At 35.0% G+C, this 20,648-nt stretch overlaps 1 protein-coding gene across 1 annotated transcript; it reads left to right on the top strand.

The window, feature by feature from the left end:
• Nucleotides 1–299: 299 nt before the first annotated feature.
• On the top strand, nucleotides 300–18,060 carry bai (Transmembrane emp24 domain-containing protein bai). The gene is made up of 6 exons (XM_036374024.2): nucleotides 300–318; nucleotides 378–519; nucleotides 579–699; nucleotides 6,504–6,574; nucleotides 17,637–17,763; nucleotides 17,831–18,060. Exons 2-6 carry the CDS (start codon nucleotides 403–405, stop codon nucleotides 17,950–17,952), a joined length of 558 nt encoding a protein of 185 aa, XP_036229917.1. The 5' UTR covers nucleotides 300–318; nucleotides 378–402; the 3' UTR covers nucleotides 17,953–18,060.
• Nucleotides 18,061–20,648: the final 2,588 nt, after the last annotated feature.

Below are 20,648 nucleotides of genomic sequence, written 5' to 3'. Positions count from 1 at the left end.
CTCGAAAACTATAAGTTTCCTGCGGCTATAATTATATATATTCTTTATTTGGAAAATCTCCTCTATCCAACCATTTCCCTCTTAACACTGAAATCGTAGGATGGTATACTAAAGTTATATATTTGTGTCACTCCAATTCCACACAAAAAAATTGTACCGTTTCGCACACAGTCTTTGAATGTGAACTTAGTATTTGTCTCTGATATAACCGATGGATCATGCTTTTGTGTTTATAAATCGAATTTAAACTAATCGATAGTTTTTGAACCATCGCAAATTTGTAAGGCCAACTCACTGAAGTCTTCTAAAATTGTATAAGTATAGATTTATACAATGTGGATTGCAAATATGTTTTTAAGATTAATTATTTTGATTAGCACTTACAATCTTGTTATTGGTGTTATGTTTAATATAAAGCCAAATGCTCAAAAGTGTTTAAAGGAAGACATTCAACCAAACCAGTTGGTTAAAGGAGAATATGAAGTGACCACTGTCCCTGGCCAATTGATTGACTATATTGTAAGTCGGTTCGTAACAAGTGCTCATACGCTTCTTTGCTTATAATTTTCTTATTTAAGGCTAGAGATACCAAAGGGCACATATTGTCGAAAGGTGAGCTTATCACGAAAGGAAAATTTACTTTTATGTCTGAGGTCTATGAAACCTACGAAATCTGCTTCATTTCAAAAGTTCCGCCACGTAAGTAGTATTAATATTCGGCTTCAGTATACCCTCCCACCATTTTAGGGCTAATTGGGGTATGGTTAGATAGAGGATCCAGAAAAAGAATATATGTAATAATAGCCGCCGGAAACTTATACTGTCAGCGTCAAAAGAAAGTGTACACCTTTTTCTCATACATTTCACTCTTTGTTTCAATATAAAAATATTAAATTTTTTTCAAATCAATTATCATTTATAAATTATTGAATATTGTTCTTACAAAAACTTAACAGCAATCCAAAATAAAATCCACAAGTACAAAACAACACATACAAAACCAAATATATTCAATATTTCACGCGTCAAAACAAAGTGTACAGTTTAAGAAAAATTTAAAAATTCAAAAGCTAATACTTTGTTTGTCTTCCCTTTGCATGGATAACTGCTTCCAACCTCCTTGGCATTGATTCCACTTAGTTGGACACTACTTCCGGGGAAATTTTGGACCACTCTTTTTGTAAAATGTCCTTCAGAGAATTTTTACTGGTTATGCTCCTTTTTCTTACTTTCCGGTCCAAATGTTCCCACAGATGCTCAATGGGGTTTAGGTCCGGTGATTGTGGGGGACTATCCAGCTATTTTGGTGTACGGTAAAGCAACCATTCCTTTATTATTCTTGCCGTATGCTTAGGATCGTTATCCTGTTGGAAGATCCAGGATTGATCTAAGCCCAATTTTCAATACTGGGGAGCAAATTTTCTTTTAAAATGTTTAGATAATTTATTTAGTTCATTGTGCTATCAATCAGCACCAGCCTTTACACTCCACTTGCCGCCATACAACCCCAAACCATCACCGAACCCCCACCATGCTATACAGTGGATGTAATATTTTTCTGTTCAAACTCTTGATTTTTGTTTCTCCAAATTTTAGTACTTTTTTTCTTCCTGAAACCTTCGAACGTGCTTTCGTCAAAAAAAATTACGTTATTCCAGAACGATTTGTCCTTATTTTTATATTTTTCCGGAAATTGCAATCGTCGCTTTTGTTTCTGTGTAGAGATGTGTGGTTTTTTCCTCGGTACCCGGCCATAGAGACCATTGGCATGCAACGCTTGCCTGATCGTGCTGGCATTTACGTTCAGTCCGGATATTCTGGACATTTCCTCAGACAATTTTACGGCACAGACAGTTGGATCTATCTTTAGCTCTCACAACTGATCGCATTTCTGTATCACTGAGCCGCTTTGGCCTACCCGAACGTGTCGGATCTTCTAATTCTCCAAACTTTTTTTTGCTTATCAATAATTTTTTTCACTGTGTTATGGCTTCTTCCAATTATCGAAGCAATTTCGCGGAAAAATTTTCCGTCTTTCCTAAAATTGATCACTAATTTTCTTACATCCAATGAAGTTTGCTTACCCATTGTCAAATTGATGTCCTCTTGGCAAATTTCCAAACGCAAATAAAATTCTATCTACACAAGGAATACTGAGAATATTTGATTTTGTTCGTATTGTTTTTGTATTTATGGATTTTTTTTGGATTGCTGTTAATTTTTTGTAAGAACAATATTTAATCATTCATAAATGATAATTTATTTGAAAATTTTTAGATATTTTTATACTGAGATAAAGACTGAAATGTATGAGAAAATGGTGTACACTTTCTTTTGACGCTGACAGTAGTTTTCGAGATATTTGCAGAAGTTGAAAATTTCACAAATTTTATTTTACAATTTCTCGATTTATAGTTGACTTTTCTTTTATTTTTGCACTTATTATACACTTCACTACAATGTTTCTACATATTTATTTTATATTAAATATTTTAAAATTTGCTTTAAATAAAATTTTTAATATACACAATTTTCGTTATATGCACAATAACAAATGTGTTCCATGTTGACAGATAATAAGTGTTGCCATATCTATTTTATATATATGTATATATATTAATATTTTGCAAACGAATTAATATGAAGAATTGAGGATTATATCCCAAATACATGAACCATAATTTTGTTCGTTCCCTTCTCTTGATAAACCATGGTATTGGATTGGCCAGTGTTATTTTTTTTTAGAAGCGTGGCCGCCAATGCGGAATGAAGTTGGACGCGAAAGGGATAACGACCACCCCGGAGTTGGATCGGCCAGGGTTATTATTTTGAAGTGCGGCCGAAGGTCACCACTGCAGAAAGAAGTAGGACGCGAAAGGAATTACGACCACCCCGCGTTGAACCGCGTCCGAAGACCGCAAATGGAAATAAGAAATCTGATCAAAGAAAAAGTAATTTTAAAGAGGGTATATCACTATCTTTAAATTTCATATTCAATAACGGATTATAACGGATATTGTTAGAACTAAACAAGGTACCGTTTCTTATTTTGTCCTTTTTGCCATTATTTTCATATTCAAATTGAATTGGTAAATATTGTGCATATAAGTTAGTAGAGGCTAATTGTGTATTTTATGTATTTTGATTGCTTTCATTCGTTTGGATGTGGCAACACTTATTATCTGTCAACATGGAACCTATTTGTTATTTTGCACATAACTAAAATTGTGTTAAAATAAAATGCTTATACAAAGCAAATACTAAAATAATTAATATAAAATAAATATGTGGAAACAATGTAGCGAAGTGTTAGGGCATAATAAGTGCGTAATATAAAAGAAAAGCAACTTAAAATGCAAATATCTCGAAAACTATAAGTTTCCTGCGGCTATAATTATATATCTTTATCTGAAGAATCTCCTCTATCCAACCATACCCCTCCTAACACTGAAATTTTTCGGCGATCTAACCCTGTTTGGATTGGTAAGTTCTAGATAAAGTTTGTCGTCATTGGAGTAACGCCTAGCAGCAGGGGTGCTCCGTATCCTTCTGATCCCTGCTGGCATCGAGCTCAACCCGGGCCCCGATTAATTTTATTGCTGCGTTTGCGCTAGAAGGCTCCATCCAAACTCCACCTCGGTTTTTTGTTGTGTTACGGTCTGCGCACCACACGAGAGTGGAGTGCGTCGTATGTTGCCCCATGCTGTAGGAGTCTACCCCCGCAATCACATACAGTGGTGTCGCCAATCAACACCACAGTGCGACAACCGCCCATGCGGATAGTACAGCTGCAACATCCTCCACCTTCTCACCCCTAGGATTACGACCGGACAATCGCGACTCCACAATGCAACGGGAGTTGAGCCGGGACCGCATATCGATAGCTGCGGTCCAAGAAACCAAGTTAAACAGCCGCTCAGATCTTCTGAGTTGTGCAGGTTTCAACGTTTTACGTAAGGATCGCGAGCGAGATAATGGTGGAGGCCTAGCCTTCATATTGCACAACACCGTGCAATATCGTCTAATCGACCGTGACATTGACCGCAGGGACACCTCACTATTTTTGGCATTCCTGCCTGTCAAACGATCGTAGGGGGATGGAGCTGGCGAAACAGATTGACGATTCGACATTCTGCACAATGAATGAATGACGAATCCCCCACCAGAATTATGGGCACTTTTAATAGCTCGCCAGATATTATCATCGCTAGCGGTGGTCTGATAAATAGTATAACCTGGCGACCTATGCTAACTCTCGCATCAGACCATCTGCCCATAATTATCTCGATCGAGAAACATCCTGATTTTATTTCCGTGGACAACCGCACTTTTGTTAACTTTAACAAAGCTAAATGGGTCGGCTTCACAGAATTTACCGAGAGCACCTTCAACGCACTACCCATTCCTACGAACGTCATCGTTGGCGAGCGTCAATTCCGCAAGGTGATCGCTGCTGCTACTGAATGGATAGAGCACCTGAAGTCCTGCAACCTCTCCACCGGTGTAAGTAAGCTTTGGACTACTGTCAAGACCCTGTCAAATCCGAGGAGACATGATGATCGGGGTGAAATTCAATTCTATGGCCATGCCTCCTCGGATCCGAAGAAGTGCGCGAGCTATTTTAGCCGGCAGTTTACAACTGCACCCTTCGACTGACAAGGCCAAACGATGTGTTACCCGACGGCTGCCCAAAATGCCAAAAGACTGCGACCACTTACTTTCACCGATGGGGAGGTTCAGAGTGCCATTACAAAGGCCAAATCGTCCAAATCCATTAGCCCTGATGGAATAAGCATGCTGATGCTAAAACATCTAGGCTCGACGGGAGTAAACTACTTCACCAAGGTCCTCAACTTGTCGATGGCAACTCTTCAAATACCCGAGGTGTGGAAAGTCGGAAGAGTGGTCCCACTTCTGTAGCCTGGGAAACCCGCCAACAAAGGGGAGTCTTATCGCCCGATAACTCTCCTTTCCCCAGTAGTGAAGACACTTGAGGCCTTGTTACTCCCGACGTTCACTCACCACCTTAGCCTAGCAGAACATCAGCATGGCTTGCGGAAAGTGCACAGCACCACCACAGCACTTTGCGTCATAAACGCCCGAATAGTTCATGGCTTAAACCAGAAGCCACCCTGCGAGAGGACGATCCTCGTAGCTTGGGACTTGTCGAAAGCCTTCGACACAGTCAACCTCACAACGCTACTTGAGGACATCGACCAATCTACGCTCCCTCCAGGGCTGAAGCGGTGGACCATGAACTACCTGAGCGGTCGGCAATTATCCGTACTATATCGGGTTCCAAACTGAGAAGAATTAAACAGGGTGTTCCGCAGGGTGGTGTCCTCTCCCCTTTACTGATTAACTTCTACATCTCGAAACTCTCTCAACCACCAGAGGGAATTTCCGTGACCTCGTACGCTGATAACTGCACGATATTGACGTCGGGCAATGGAATCGATGGCATGTGCTCGAAAGTAAACAGCTATCTCTCTGATCTTTCTCGCTTCTTCTCTGCAAGGAGTCTGACACTCTCCCCCACTAAATCCACAGCGACCATATTTACGAACTGGACGAAGGAGTACAGACCAGGATCTAAACATTTCAAACAACACTAAAATTTTAGGCGTTACACTATAGAGTCTTTGCTCCTTCACTCCTCACGACATACAAGGCAATCGGCCGGCCGGCCCCAAATTATGCAGCCCCAATATGGTCGCCTGGGTGTAGTGCCACGCAGTCGAAGAAGCTCCAGACCTGTCAGAACACTGCACTCAGGACTATCACGGGATGCCTCTTGATGTCCCCAATCGAACACCTACACAGTGAGGCCCGTATGCTTCCGGTTAAGGAACATAACGAGCTCCTCTCCAAAGAGTTTCGGCTGAGTTGTTTTCGCTGGTCTGCTTGAAGCGGAATTGTCTGCTCCTAGGAACATCAAGAGGTCTTTCCTTGATTACGTCGACGACATTAGACAGTACGTCGACCGGACTTCGGACGCAACGAACTTCAGACAGGCACTGACCGCCATTCACAGTGGAGCCATCAACACCTTCACCGACTCCCTCTCAGTGAATGGCCTATTACGAGTCAAACCACCACCTATAGCAGAGGTAGAGCTCGAGTTACCTCGCGAAACCAGAGTGACCTTCGAGCAACTTCGTTGTGGATCTTGTAGCAGGTTAAACTCCTACTTATCCAGAATAGACCCCGACATACCAAACACATGTCCTGCGTGCAATGAGTCTCCGCTTGTCACTAACCACCTCTTTGCATGCCCACCAAACCCCACACATCTAACACCCTTTTCCCTATGATCCGACCCCGTCGAAACACCTCGTTTCCTGGGCCTCCCGTTAGATGACCTCGACGACAACCAATCTGGAATTTATCAACCAAAAGGGGACTAGGTAACCGTTACAACAACAACACTGAAATCGTGGGATGGTATACTAAAGTTTCCTTTAATATCAAACGATCGTTATTCTCATACGTAAATTTTTTAGATCAAAGGGGAATTGAACAGGAAATTAAATTAGTCACTAAAAAAGGAGTGGAGACAAGAAGCTATGAAGGGGTAAGTAAAACTGAAATGCTGTAAATTAGTGTTTGTTTTCACCAGGGTAGTTTTGTGGTTTAATTTCGGCAAGTTTTCATTTGCTGTTGCCCGTTCCTTTAGCAAATTTTAAGATTGCATGCTTATAATTTCGAGATATTTACGTTTAAAGTTGAAAATTTACATTTTTTTAAAGCACGTATTTTTTGGATTTAAGATGAATTATTCACTTAAATTTTTGACTTTTATATCCACTAATTCGTTTTTAGACATTTTTATACTCTCGCAACCTGCTGCTACAGAGTATAATAGTTTTGTTCACCTAACGGTCGTTTGTATCACCTAAAACTAATCGAGCTAGATATAGGGTTATGTATATATAAATGATCTGGATGAAGAGACATCTGTCCGTCCGTCCGTGCAAGCTGTGCCTTCATATAAATATTGACATATCTTATGAAACTTGGTACACATGTTTCTTTGTACCGTAAGACGGTTGGTATTGCAGATGGGCGTAATCGAATCACTGCCACGCCCACAAAACACCATTAATCAAAAACAAATAAAATGCCATAACTATGCTCCACAACAAGATGCAAGACTCTTATTTAGTATATAGAATCACATTAGGGAGGGGCATCTGCATTTAAAAAAAAATTTTAAGTGGCCGTGGTCCCGCTCCTAATAGGTTTAATGTGCATATCTCCTAAACTGCTAAAGCTATAATAACTACATTCACTGGGAACAAATGTTTTTAGCACCTCTATCGACAGTATGAAAATGGGTGAAATCGGGTGACAACCCGGCCCACTCCCCATAATACGGTACTGTTAAAAACTACTAAAAGCGCGATAAATCAAGCACTAAACACGCCTTTAATTTTATCTCGGGAATGGTGTAAGAACCGACTTCAAAATTAGATAGTGGGCTAGCACCGCCCTCTTTTAGGTGAAAACCCATATCTTGGGATCAGCTTAACCGATTTCAACTAAATTCGGTACATAACGTTCTTCTCATATTTCTATGTTATAGTGCGAGAATGGGCGAAATCGTTACAACCACGCCTATTTCCCATATAACACCATTTTAAATTCCAACTGATTCTTTTGTGTGCCACCTTGTGACTAATAATTGTCTAAATCGAACCGAAACTGTTCAATCCCCTAGGTACTGAATATGTGGACCCCAGTGCCTATAGTTAACTTTTTACCGAAAATATCGGTCAATGTTAAGGATATATATTTCATATAATAAAATAAATAAATGAAACCTTCGATAATAGTATGTTTTGTGTCAAAAATGGGTTGAATCGGATCAAGACTTCCTTAAATATAAAATTTTGCCAACACCTGAAGTAATTTCCCGGCTTTGATTCTTGCAAGTTACTAGAGTATAAAATTTTCGGTTACACCCGAACTTAGAACTTTCTTAATTGTTTTAATATTATACGATGCAAAAATAGGTTTATTTCAATATTTAAATCATTCTTAAATTCTATTTATTTTGGCAATAACAAAAGGGTTGCGAAATGTCAAATAACTAGTGTTACCTTATCGACATTTTTTGTAAATGTACTGAAAGAAATGAAAACAGAATCAGGAATCCAAAACCTAGAAAAAAAATATTAAAAATTATTCCAATAAAACAAAACGAAATTGTTTTATGGCTAATATATATGTATTATTACCTCAATCAATTTAACAAAAGGATCCTCATGCCAATCATACGCCTTCCAACAATCAGTGCAAATGATTGTGCCGGGAGTAACATGTTTTTCTATCAGGGGTATGAGCACCTCATCAGACCTGACATTATCAGGACATACCTCCAATCGCAAGTTCTCGCTGCCATCTGCCACCATTTCGAACACCCAGTGACCTTCCACCCTCCTGCCTGAAATAAGAAAAATATATAAGTAATTATGTATTATTGTTTAATTTTAATATTACCTTTGTTATATTTTCTTTTTCCAAATTTGCTTTCTTCTATTTGAACTTTTTTTCCAGGGCCACCAATTTTACCCAACTTATCTTGATGGTTCACTTGGTATACTACTACAGCTTCGCGTCAGTAGTTATACCAGTCGCATATAGTAGTGCTGGATAAAAAAGGTTCCCTGACAATACTATTTTTACGCACCTCCTCATGCGTCCAATGCGATGAAAATCAAAACATTAGATAAAATACTTGGTTCAAAGGTATTTGGGCGTTCTCGTACCAAGTACCCTTAGACCGAGATATCGCGTACGGGATCTAAATGTTCCGACGGTACTATTCCCCGCTATAAACAGCACCATTGGGATTTTATGCATCCTGCAAATCTTTTGCGTTAATATGAGCCCTTGTTCTTCAGCAAAGGCTAAGCAGCTCTCCCGTGTTTCGTATGTTTGGAATACTTTTCTAATGTTCCACATGTCCTTCAACTCCGCCACTCTTAGTACATTACTTCTGGGCATTATTAAATATTAAAAAAAAAAAATTAAAAGTATAATAACTTACCTGTTGAAATTGCACTAATTTTAAAAGTTTAAAATTTATAAATGATATAAAAAAATCTTTTAACACAATTCGCACTAAACACGTTTGAATTTTATTTGTCAATATGAAATAAATAGCAAAAGGAAAAACCGAAACGGTACTTTTCTTCAAAAGTAACAGTAGTAATATCCGTTATATAGCCGCGGGAAACTTATAGTTTTCGAGATATTAACGTTTAAAGTTGAAAATTTCTAAACTATTTAAAGTACGTATTTTTTCAATTTAAAATGAATTATACACTTATATTTTTCATTTTTATATCCACTAAAACTTCACTAATTCGTTTGTACACATTTAGTTTACATTATATAATGCAAAACTTGCTTTATTTCAATATTTAAATCATTCTTCAATTCTATTAATTTTGACAATAACAAAAGGGTTGTAAATGTCAAATAACCAGCGTTACCATACTAATATTGTATATTTTGCAAACGAAGAAAAATAAAATAAAAAGAGAGATTATACCCCAAAAACAGGAGCCATAATTGTTGATAGACACTAATAACTCTTTTAGTTATTAACACGCTTTTATTAGCTTGGGTTGTATATATGTAATGGAATCTAAGTTTTCGCTGGTTTCCAGAAGTCTGATCCACTTGAAGCTTTGCACACATGTCAAGGATCGATGACAATGCAATAATTTGATAACAATTTTCCATTATTTTAAAAGTGGGCGTAACCCCGCCCCCTAAATGGTTTATTGTATATGTATATTTTCCAAACCACTAAAGCTAACTCAACCAAATTTGATGAGAGGAAGTCCTTTTAGCACTTTTTCATACGCTGTGAAAATGCTCTCAATAACTCACAAAACAAATGCGCTATATGCATTAAATTTCACAAACCAGATGGTGGGGAAGAGTTTTACAGGAGGAGGTGTAAAAATTGTAAAATGGGCGTGGCCCACCAACCTTTAGGTGAAATCCTATATCTCAGGAACAATTGAACTAATTTCAGCAAAATTAGGTATGTGACCCATTCATTCCTATCACACACTGTGAAATTGAGCGAAATAAAACTATGCAGCTAAAAGCAGGTATTAACCAAATACAACAATCTACTATCCAAAAATGCCCCTAAAGCTATGCAGCGAAAGGCATCAACAATCCATGCTATCATATGAATAACAAATTTACTCAAACGCATCCTTAAATATAGTGGAAAAACTACGTGTGGCTAAATAATAGGTATGTTTTAAAATACTAATAAACATGCTTTAAACAAAAAGTGAAAAATAAATATAGTTTTAAAAAATTAAAGAACATGCTTTAAAACCACTTCAAATTAAAAAGTGAAAAATAATTTCTTATATTATATAACTGAACTGAAATATTGACCAAAAAATACTTGTATTATTGTGAGAAAAGCGTGGGATGATTTGAGATATATTTTTCGTATATCGAAATCAGTTTATATAAGGAATTATTTTTTTCTATTTGGTTTGAAGTGGTTTAAAAGCGTGTTTTTTAATTTTATAAAACTATATTAATTTCCTTCACTTGATAAACTCCGGTGTTGGACCGACCAGGGTTATTTTTTTGAAGTGCGACCGAAATTTATTTTGGGTATAATCTGCTTATATTTCTTTCAGTTCATTAACAAAAGATGTCGATAAGCTAATACTAGTACGTACTTTATACTATACGTACTTTCAATAGTTAAAATTTTCAACTTTAAACGTTAATATCTCGAAAACTATAAGTTTCCCGCGGCTACATCTATATTTACTCTTGATCTGGAGGTTCTCTATCCGACCGATTTTATTTCCGAAAGAGTCGGACAGTATTCTAATGTTTTCATACGATTTTAATGATATGATATGTTTTCAATTAAATGTAATAATTAATTTATTTATTAAAGTAGCTTAACATGGTAATTTAATAACAACTTAATATTACTAAAAGTACCAACGCAAAAAAACTCAATGTTGCAGTTTTGCACTCGATGTGATATTAAAACATAATACTTTAAAAAATCATAAAATTAATACTTGATACAAAAGCCCTTATCTTTTTTTAAAGCGCTCAATCGTTTTTGTGTATTTTGATACAAATTCAGGGGCATTGCATTCCAAACTTCTTGAGTCCGCTCTCACAACTTAATGGTCAGATACTGCTCCTTACGCATGATTCCATCAATGCGTACTAGACGACTTACACCATTTTTGGTGATACACCCCCAAAACACGATTGACCCACCAAATGCTTTAAGGCCAAGTTTGTTTAATGAATGACGCGCTGTCCACTCACTTGCTTCGATATTTAGCACTTTAAGAGCTGCCGCGATTGTTACTGCATTATTCGAAGTGACTAATTAGGCGAGATGGCGGCAATGTTGGTCGTTAATTTTTTGCATTCTTTTGCTATTTTACGCACAGATTGCTGCTCCTTTTATAATTTTAAAATTTTCTGCGTATTTTCGGGCTGCATGGTCACGATTGTTACTTGACAACTTAATTATCAGTTAACAACTAAAAAATTCTTGCCTGCTTATCGCAATTACAAAAAATAGCGTTAATAAACGCTCACATGATACGCGAGCATAACTGTAACATTTTAGTTATCGGTATCTATTGTTTGAAAATTTTTAAAAATGGTCGGGGCTTCGCTTGTAAAAGACTTAATAAACATATCTTACAAACCATTTGAATTTTTTCAACCAAACTTTCTGAGGACCAAGGCTTCCAGCACATTCTCAGACAGTTTGAAAATTGTAATTCAGTTCAAATTTTCTGCATGTATTTCTTCTTTATATTCTTTAGTTCAAAATGCAAAAATAAATATGTATATTCCTATTTTCATTTTTCTGATAACGGGATTTTAGTGCAAGAACAAGTAAACATAGGCACCATTAAGTCTGCGTTCAGTTAGCTTGAATTGGAAATACCGTTACTTCTCATGAATTTCTTCGTTCTTTTTGCGTAGATTCTATTGTATAATTAATATAATTAGTCGTTTAAAGAGCTCGTGACGCGTTTTAATAATATTTAAAAAAATGGAAACCAAAGGAAAAGTAATTAGTCTGTCGGAAAGAAAAAGTATCATTAAGATGTTGAAAGATGGCGAAAGTTTCAGAAAAATTGGGCAAACTATTGGAAGAACGTATTCTTCTGTCCAGCGCATCGTAAACAATTTCAAGAAAACCGGAATTTTAACGTCAAAACCGCGATCTGGCCGTCCGAAAATATTGCCAGCCCGGGAAGAACGGAAAATTATAAATATGGTGAAAGTTAACCCTCGAATTACGTCCAAAAGATTATTGAAAACGTAAATATAAACATTAAAAAATGTTACGAAAAGCTGGATATCATGGTAGAGTCGCTCGAATGCGCATTGAATTTGCTCATAATTATATAAATAAGACGCCGGAATTCTGGAGACAAGTAATATTTTCGGATGCAAGTAAATTTTGCATTTTTGGCATAAAAGGTCGACAAATTGTGTGGCGCAAGTCACTGCCCTTGAAAAGCAAAAACTTGTTCATACAGTTAAACACGGCGGTGGCGGAATTATGGTGTGGGGTTGCATGGCGGCTGGTGGTGTGGGTCAGCTTGAATTTATTGAATCCACAATGGATAAATGGGGTTATTTGATCATTTTAAAAAACAATTTGAAGCAAAGTGAAGCAAATGTTGGATTATCTTCGACGTTTTGGTTCCAACAAGATAATGACCCGAAGCATACTGCGGAAATAGTTAGACTTTGGCTCTTGTACAATGCTGCTAGGCAACTTAAAACGCCCCCACAATCACCTGACCTCAATCCTATTGAGCATCTATGGAATCTGATGATCTTCGTCAGCATACAATAACAAGTAAAGAGGCTTTGCGAAATGTTATGAAAAGAGAATGGTCCCAGATTACAGCCGAGAAAACATATAAGTTGGTAAGATCAATGCCAAATCGATCGAGCGAGGTTTTAAAACAACGCGGCTATCCAACAAAATATTGAATTATTTAATTTTTCCTTATCATTTTTAATACTTTTGTAACTAATTTTAAAGCTGAACGCAGACTTAATGGTGCCCATGTTTACTTCTCCTTACACTAAAATCCTGTTATCACAAAAATTAAAATAGGAATATACATTTTTGTTTTTGCATTTATAAAGAAGAAATACATGTAGAAAATTTGAACTGAATTACCTATTTACATTGTGTGTACTTCACTTAAAAAATAGTGACGGGTGAACGCAGACTTTATTGAATATGTGTATGTGCGTGGCACCTTCTACTCTTAGATATCCATATATCACAGTGTTAAAATGGGTGGAATTGAAATTTTCCATTCCATTTGTTTCTATTATATAAAATAAGCACCAATAAAGATATGAGAACACAACTTTGCAAAATAGTCCCTTCGAGGTACTACGTATCTCGCATATAAAAATGGTCAAGCCACCAGATACTGAATATATGATCCTCAGTGCATATTGCTGACCTTTAACTGCAAATACAAATTTTTTTTCTTGTATTTTTAAACTTTAGACTTTACATTAAGTATAGAATTTATAGAAAACAAAAATAAAGGGTTACAGCAACATTTTTATTGCGAACGCGAAAACAATTTCTCCACTATGAAAGAAAAATACCACTATTGCGTATGCGTCAGAAGATATGTTAGCTCAGGGTTTCACCACAAGTGCTGCCCATTTGTTTGAGCATCTGGTAAAATTTGTTCGATTTGCTGAATAGTAACGCTTGGCGAATCGGAGACAGCTATTAATAATCATCTTTCTCTGATAATAATGTGCTTTTGTATTAAGAGGTGATTTGAGTTAATACGTTCTTAAACTGGTTCAATATATCCCCAAAGTTCGAATCTCAATCACTGCGGCAATATAGCCAAGCAACATATTCGATGTAAATATGTTGCAACATTTGAAAACGTCAAGCGTTTTAGCATTTAAAATTTTGACATTTGATGAACACAAAACTAACAAAATCACTTTAGCAAAATTTAGGATGGAAGAAGACAGTTAAACGAAATCGCTGTTTATTTTAATATCATTAATTGTGATTTAATACATATACTAATGCATAATATATTACGTTAAATGTCTTTTCCAGCCAAAGTTTATGTTTAGATTTCCACTTCTCATATGTTAGCCGCGCCAAATATTTGCATTGATTGGGTTAGGTATCAGATGAGTTTCTGCAGAAGAACAACATAGTTGCAATATTGGTTATTTCCCTACAAGAAACTGCTTATGGGTTCACCAATACACTTTACTTTTATTTATCAACATTGTTATTGTTAAACAGAGACATCTTCGAATTATATTGCTTACATGTGTAAGAATGAAATGGCTCAATGCTTTAATACTGTCACCACTGACAGTAAATGACCAAAAGCAACTACCGATATAAAAAACTGATTGGTATAAATTCGCTAAGCATTTATTATCAAAATGTTAGAGGCCTTAATACAAAATTAACCGACCTTTAAACAGTTCCAATTTTAATTTCCATATAATTGGATTTATTGAAACATGGTTAAAACCTCACATTTATGATAATGAGATTGTAACAGCGAATTTCAAATATTTAGATGTGATCGACTGAACAGAATCGGTGGAGGTGTTCTATTTGGAACCGACTCATTTGAATTTAAATGTATTAGAGTCTATGTTAATAGTTGCTTTATTTATTTGACCCTATCTTATATACCCCAGCATGCTTCTTTAATAAATCGAAGTAGCGCTATTTATTGGCAAATAATGCAGATTCAATAATCGTTTTAGGAGATTTTAGTTTTCGGTGTGCTTCGTGGAAAGCTTTCGATGACTATATCGTACCGATTTGTAATCGGTCTTGTTTTAATGAGTTTTCCGAAAAAATGTCCGAGTTGGGTCTGAACCAAATTAATTTGATTCCGAATAAATTTGGTAAATGCTTCGATTTAGTATACGTTGATACTTCTTCAAAGTGTTCCGTTATTCAGAATAATCCTCTTGTTCTACCAGAGGACTATATCATCCTGCTTTGGAAATATCTGTCGAAAAAGCTAATTTTAAAAAGTTAAATACAGAACTTTCTACAATAACATGGCCTAATTATAATGATGATATTGAATTGAATGTCTTGCATTTTAATAACATTTTTACGCAATTGTTTGAAAAGTATGTTCTAATAGTATTTGTTAATAAAAGTAAAAGTATAAGTCCGTGGTTTTCGAAAGGGTTATATAAATTGAAAAACAGAAAAACTCGAGCCTTTAAACATTTTAAAAATACCGGTTCACTTGTCGAGTATTATAAATATTTTGTATTGCGTCGACAGTATTTCGACCTAAACAAAAAATGTTATAATAATTTCTTAAATAAGGTTTAAAAAAAAATATTTTCCGTAACCTAAAATCGTTTTATGATTTCGTTAACTCCAACGCAGGATTTCCAAATTTCCGTCCGCGATGAAATACAAATATATCATTTCAAGTGACAATGATATTATATCCAATATGTTTGCAGAATTTTTCAAGTCAAACTACTGTAATAATTCTCCTAAAACCACACATGATACCCTCATGCTTAATAAAAAATTGTGCCAATTATATTTACTTGCCTTTGACCAGGATATTAAATTCCTTTCTTAAACACGGTATATTTCCTTCAATATGGAAACAGTCATTTATAATTCCTTTGCATAAAAGTAATTTTAGGTCCAACATTGAAAACTATAGAGGTATCGTAAAACTATCAGTTATACCTAAACTTTTTGAAGCTATTATCACTGACCATATAACCTTTTCGATTTCTCCGTTAATTTCCTTATCTCAGCATGGATTTCATAAAAGGAAATCGACTCTAACAAACTTGTTTGAATTTGTAAACCATGTATTATTGGGTTTTAGGGAACATAAGCATGCGGATGTTATATACACAGACTTTAGCAAAGCTTTCCATAAAGTAAACCTCTCGATTCTCATACATAAACTTGATCTGCTGGGCTTTAAGCCAAGATTTCTTCAATGGGTAGCTTCCTATATTTATAGTAGAACACAACGAGTGATATTTGAGGATACACCTTCAGATACAATTAATGTTTCTTCAGGTGTTCCGCAAGGTAGTCACCTTTGGCCCGATTCTCTTCAGTAATTGAATTCTCAAAAATTTTATTATACGCTGACGACGTAAAGCTCTTTAAATTATACACTTCAACTGAGGAAAGGGGTATGTTGCATACAGAATTAAACAATATGGTTGCATGGTGTGATAGAAATGATTTGCCATTGAATCTGAATAAATGTAAGACGATGTGCTTTTCCCGTAGATCTATGCACCCCTCTTCTTATGTAATAAAACACCATATTCTGGAGCAAGTGTTTAACTATGTTGATTTGGGAGTTAATATGGACCCTAAGCTTAATTTTTGTGTTCATATTGACACCATGGTCTTGAAAGCAAAAGCTGTCCTCAGTTTTGTTAAAAGTTGGTCTAAAGAATTTAGAGATCCGTATATTACTAAAACACTTTATACAACTTTGGTTAGACCTATATTGGAATATGGCTCTGTTGTATGGAACCCTAACTACCAAATCCATTCTGACAAGTTAGAGTCTGTTCAAAAACAATTTTTACTTTTCGCCTTAGCGCATTTCCGATGAGATTCTAAGTAAGTGTATGGAGGTAACACTAGTCGTTTAAAACTTATTAATCTACCTACACTTTCTAGTCGTAGGGAAATGCTTGGCATAATATTCTTAGTGAAAATCTTGAATGGAACAGTTTGCAGTTCTTTTCTGCTGTCTGAAATTAAATTTAATATCTCGATTCGCTTTTTGAGACAGTTAAGATCTTTACGGTTACAATCCTGTAGACCGTATATATCATGATTTTAATTCTCATTCCAGCACATTTAACTTATCTGACTCACTTCTCAGAATTAAAAATACTTTATTGTTTTCTCTTAATGAATGAAAATGTAACAATTTATTATATTATAACTATAAATCTTAGCTATTGAAAATTTTTGTTTCTGTAGCTGAGCAGTTTTAGATCTCAACACATAAACTCTCTTGCCTTTTCTGACTCCGCTAATTCCGCACGTATGCGGATTGCGCCCCTCGCGTCGGTTGGGCGGAAGGAGGGTGATCGTTGGGTTATTATTACAATATTACTGCGCAAAAGTGTTTTTCACTTGTGATAAATTTACATTCATAACTGACAAAAGGCAGCTATGATAGATTTTCAGTCATAACTGACAATTTATGGTCAGCAATGACTCAGAAAAATACATGAGAGCGAGCAGTATAGCTTTCGACTTTCAAGATGCCTTTAAATCGTTTATGTTGATCAATATGTGTGGTATTTTATTGAAAGTTAATGAACATTTCTTAAACACAATATGGTTTTGCGCTGAATATGAGTGAAAAAAGGGGGTCTAAACCCCTAACGTAAAAATTTACGCTCTTGGTTGCCTTTTTCCTCATGCAATAATAAATGTAAATCATATTTTTCGCCATTTAAAACTTATACCTAGATGTATTATTATTTATGTAAATATTTGATTAAAACCAATGTTACGGAATATTTTAATTATTTAGATACAAGAAGCAGCAAAGCTCAAACCGATGGAAGTGGAACTGAAACGGTTGGAAGACTTATCGGACTCAATTGTCAGAGACTTTGCGTTAATGAGAAAACGGGAAGAAGAAATGAGAGATACAAATGGTAAACTCAAATGTTTTTTTTTATTCGTTCACATATGATTATATATTTAATCTTCGAATATTTGCAGAGAAAACCAATAGTCGTGTACTATTTTTCAGCATATTTAGCATGTGTTGCTTACTTGGTCTAGCTACATGGCAAGTTTTATATTTACGCAGATATTTTAAAGCAAAAAAGCTTATTGAGTAATGAAACTGAAATTTTTGTAAGTTCTTGGGTATTAAGTTGAAATTTACTCAAAAATTAATTACTACCTTGGTAATAAAGAATATCATAACAATAAAGGTATAACAAATATTCCTTCGTGCAAATTTTATTGCCTCGAGAGGATGATATGTATATAAGTTGGTTTTAATAAGAGTTGTCATGTCGTTATATCTTCAATATTTCGCATATATGAATCCCACTTCTGTGGTACTGACTCGATGCAATCGAGAGAAAGGTTGGTAGGGAGTCTTGCCAGAATTATTAACATAAAATCTGCCAAATACCCACGGCAGAAATTTATTCGGATTTTACCCGGTTATTGTTATCCTCGGGGCGAAATTCTGACATCCTTGCCGCCTCTATTTGATGATATGAATGGGTAGAGAACGTTCACCAGATTAAAACATATATACAATACATACACCAGGTTCAGACTTGTAATTTTGGAGATATTGTTATTTTAAGTCAAAATTGTAAAACTAATGCATGTAATTTCATAATGTTCAACACACTTTGCGCACGTATTTTACTTAATTTATCTGTAGTTAGACTGAACACATTGAAAATGTTCAATTTCAAAACTACTCGTCACACTCAAGAGATTTGTGGTTTTACCATGGTAGGAGGGAATGTCACCATTCCCCCAGTACATTATAAACAAAATCCGACAAAGCCTCGGGTAAGTCAGGGTGGCGATAGGTAAAAATGGTTACGCAAAAACAAAAACACTGTAATTTTGTTAATAACTATTTGCAGTTTTGGTTATAGAATAATTATGGGGAAACTTTAGTATACCATCCCACGATTTCAGTGTTAAGAGGGGTATGGTTGGATAGAGAAGATAAAGAATATATAAAATTGTAGCCTCCGGAAACTTGTAAGAGATATTTGCATTTTAAGTTGAAAATTTCACAAATTTTATCATACAATTTCTCGATTTATAGTTAATTTTTCTTTTATATTATGCACTTATTAACACTTAACTACAATCTTTCTACATATAATATTTATTTTATAATAATTATTTTAATATGTGCTTTAAATAATCATTATATTTTTACACAATTTTCGTTGTGTTGTGGAATTCAAGACAGATTTGTGTAATTGCCAGAATTGCAAACCAATTCTGATTTTAAGTTGTCACAGAATCTCATTGAATTTTCGTCTTTTCGAACATACGAAAAACCAATATTCGAATTCAGAAAACTTGAAAATGAATAAGTTAGGAAGCGTTTGATAAATTTAAAATACTGAATAAAATCTATTAAAGTTTACAATGAGTTCCGCTATTTTAGCTTGGAAGAAAAAATTAAAAGGAAGATATGAAATAAATTAATTCGTAACAATAATTTAAATTAATATATTAACTTACATTTCAAATCTGTCGGATACTATCTTCTTACTGTGTTTCTAATAACAAAATCGATAAAATTGGCTTCCGTGACGTCCAAAATTAAAAAAAAAGTTTCACTTCTTATTTTGACAACGATCAGCCCTAAGTAATTCAGTTTTGACTATGCCATATTCACCACAGAAAAACGTTAGGTGCAAATAAGCAACCACGTCAGATAACGCATACTCAAAAGCTGAATAGAAGCTTTATAATTTTGCGAAATTTAATTTCATAACAAAGGGTAATTTTGATAACAGAAAAGCTCTATCACATGATATATACCATCAAGATCCGCTTTAAAAATGTTCAAATATGTTACCAGTATTGCTTTGCAATTTAAACTATTTTAATCAGCTATTTTGTACAAATACATAAAAAGGTGAAACATTTGTTAAGCTCGTGGAGAAAAATCCCGAAACTGAACGAGGAAAGCTACACTTTGAAAACAGTAAAAATAAAATTAAGGGACTATGGAAATGTTTCGAATTTAAAAAGTCGATATACATAAATATACAATTCCTAGGAATATAATTTTTGAAGTGTTTTGCTCCTCTTCAGACAATTGTGTTCTTTCCACTGCGCACAAATACGGTGTTCATAATATTATATTTAAAAGCTCCTTGATAACCAGCGCAAAGTTAAAATAATTTAATACATTCTTGATAACTACCGGCAGTAAGAAAACGGAGAGTTTGTGGTAATGTTTCTTTTATTTATATTTAGTAAAAAACAATGTGATTCCTCATTTAAACGAAAATAACGGATGAATCTGCAACAAATATTATTTAAAAGCCATTTAGTTGTCATTAAAACTTGTTCTAACTTGGTGTTAGGAAGTTCCAATTGATTTGATTGATCACGAAAGTTTTTTCTTATGGACATCAGTTTTGGCTCCAAACATTTTTATCATCGTAATTAATTCAAAACTTATGTCCCTTATATTGAATTTTTACCTTTTCACGAGCAGTAACTGAATTGAATTGTATTGATTTTTCTTTTAAAAATTTTCAGCTCTTTAATTATATGTCAAATCTTAATTTTTTAAATTGGCAACACCAATGATATTTGGACTGAAAATAGTTGAAAGTTCGTAATACCAAAAGAGAAAACCAGGTTGATCTGAAGTAGAAGCAATTAAACTGAGTGGAGTTGAAAACCATAATAGGGGTAAAAATTTTGTTCATGAATAAGTTAATAAAAACGCATAAAAAATAATTATGTATAATTTAATTATTTTTTAACATCATTAAAAATTATGGATCAGCTTTAGTATACCATCCCACCA

Source organism: Bactrocera oleae, chromosome 2 (assembly GCF_042242935.1).
Source record: "Bactrocera oleae isolate idBacOlea1 chromosome 2, idBacOlea1, whole genome shotgun sequence".
NCBI lineage: Eukaryota > Metazoa > Arthropoda > Insecta > Diptera > Tephritidae > Bactrocera > Bactrocera oleae.
This window is presented reverse-complemented; position numbering and strand designations above follow the sequence as displayed.

Excerpts from the sequence above, each read along its gene's own strand:
- bai (XM_036374024.2), top strand. The coding sequence starts at position 403 with ATGTTTAATATAAAGCCAAATGCTCAAAAGTGTTTAAAGGAAGACATT. Across the intron at positions 520-578 it reads GCCAATTGATTGACTATATT|GCTAGAGATACCAAAGGGCA; the intron begins GTAAGTCGGTTC and ends TTCTTATTTAAG. Across the intron at positions 6,575-17,636 it reads AGACAAGAAGCTATGAAGGG|ATACAAGAAGCAGCAAAGCT; the intron begins GTAAGTAAAACT and ends TTAATTATTTAG.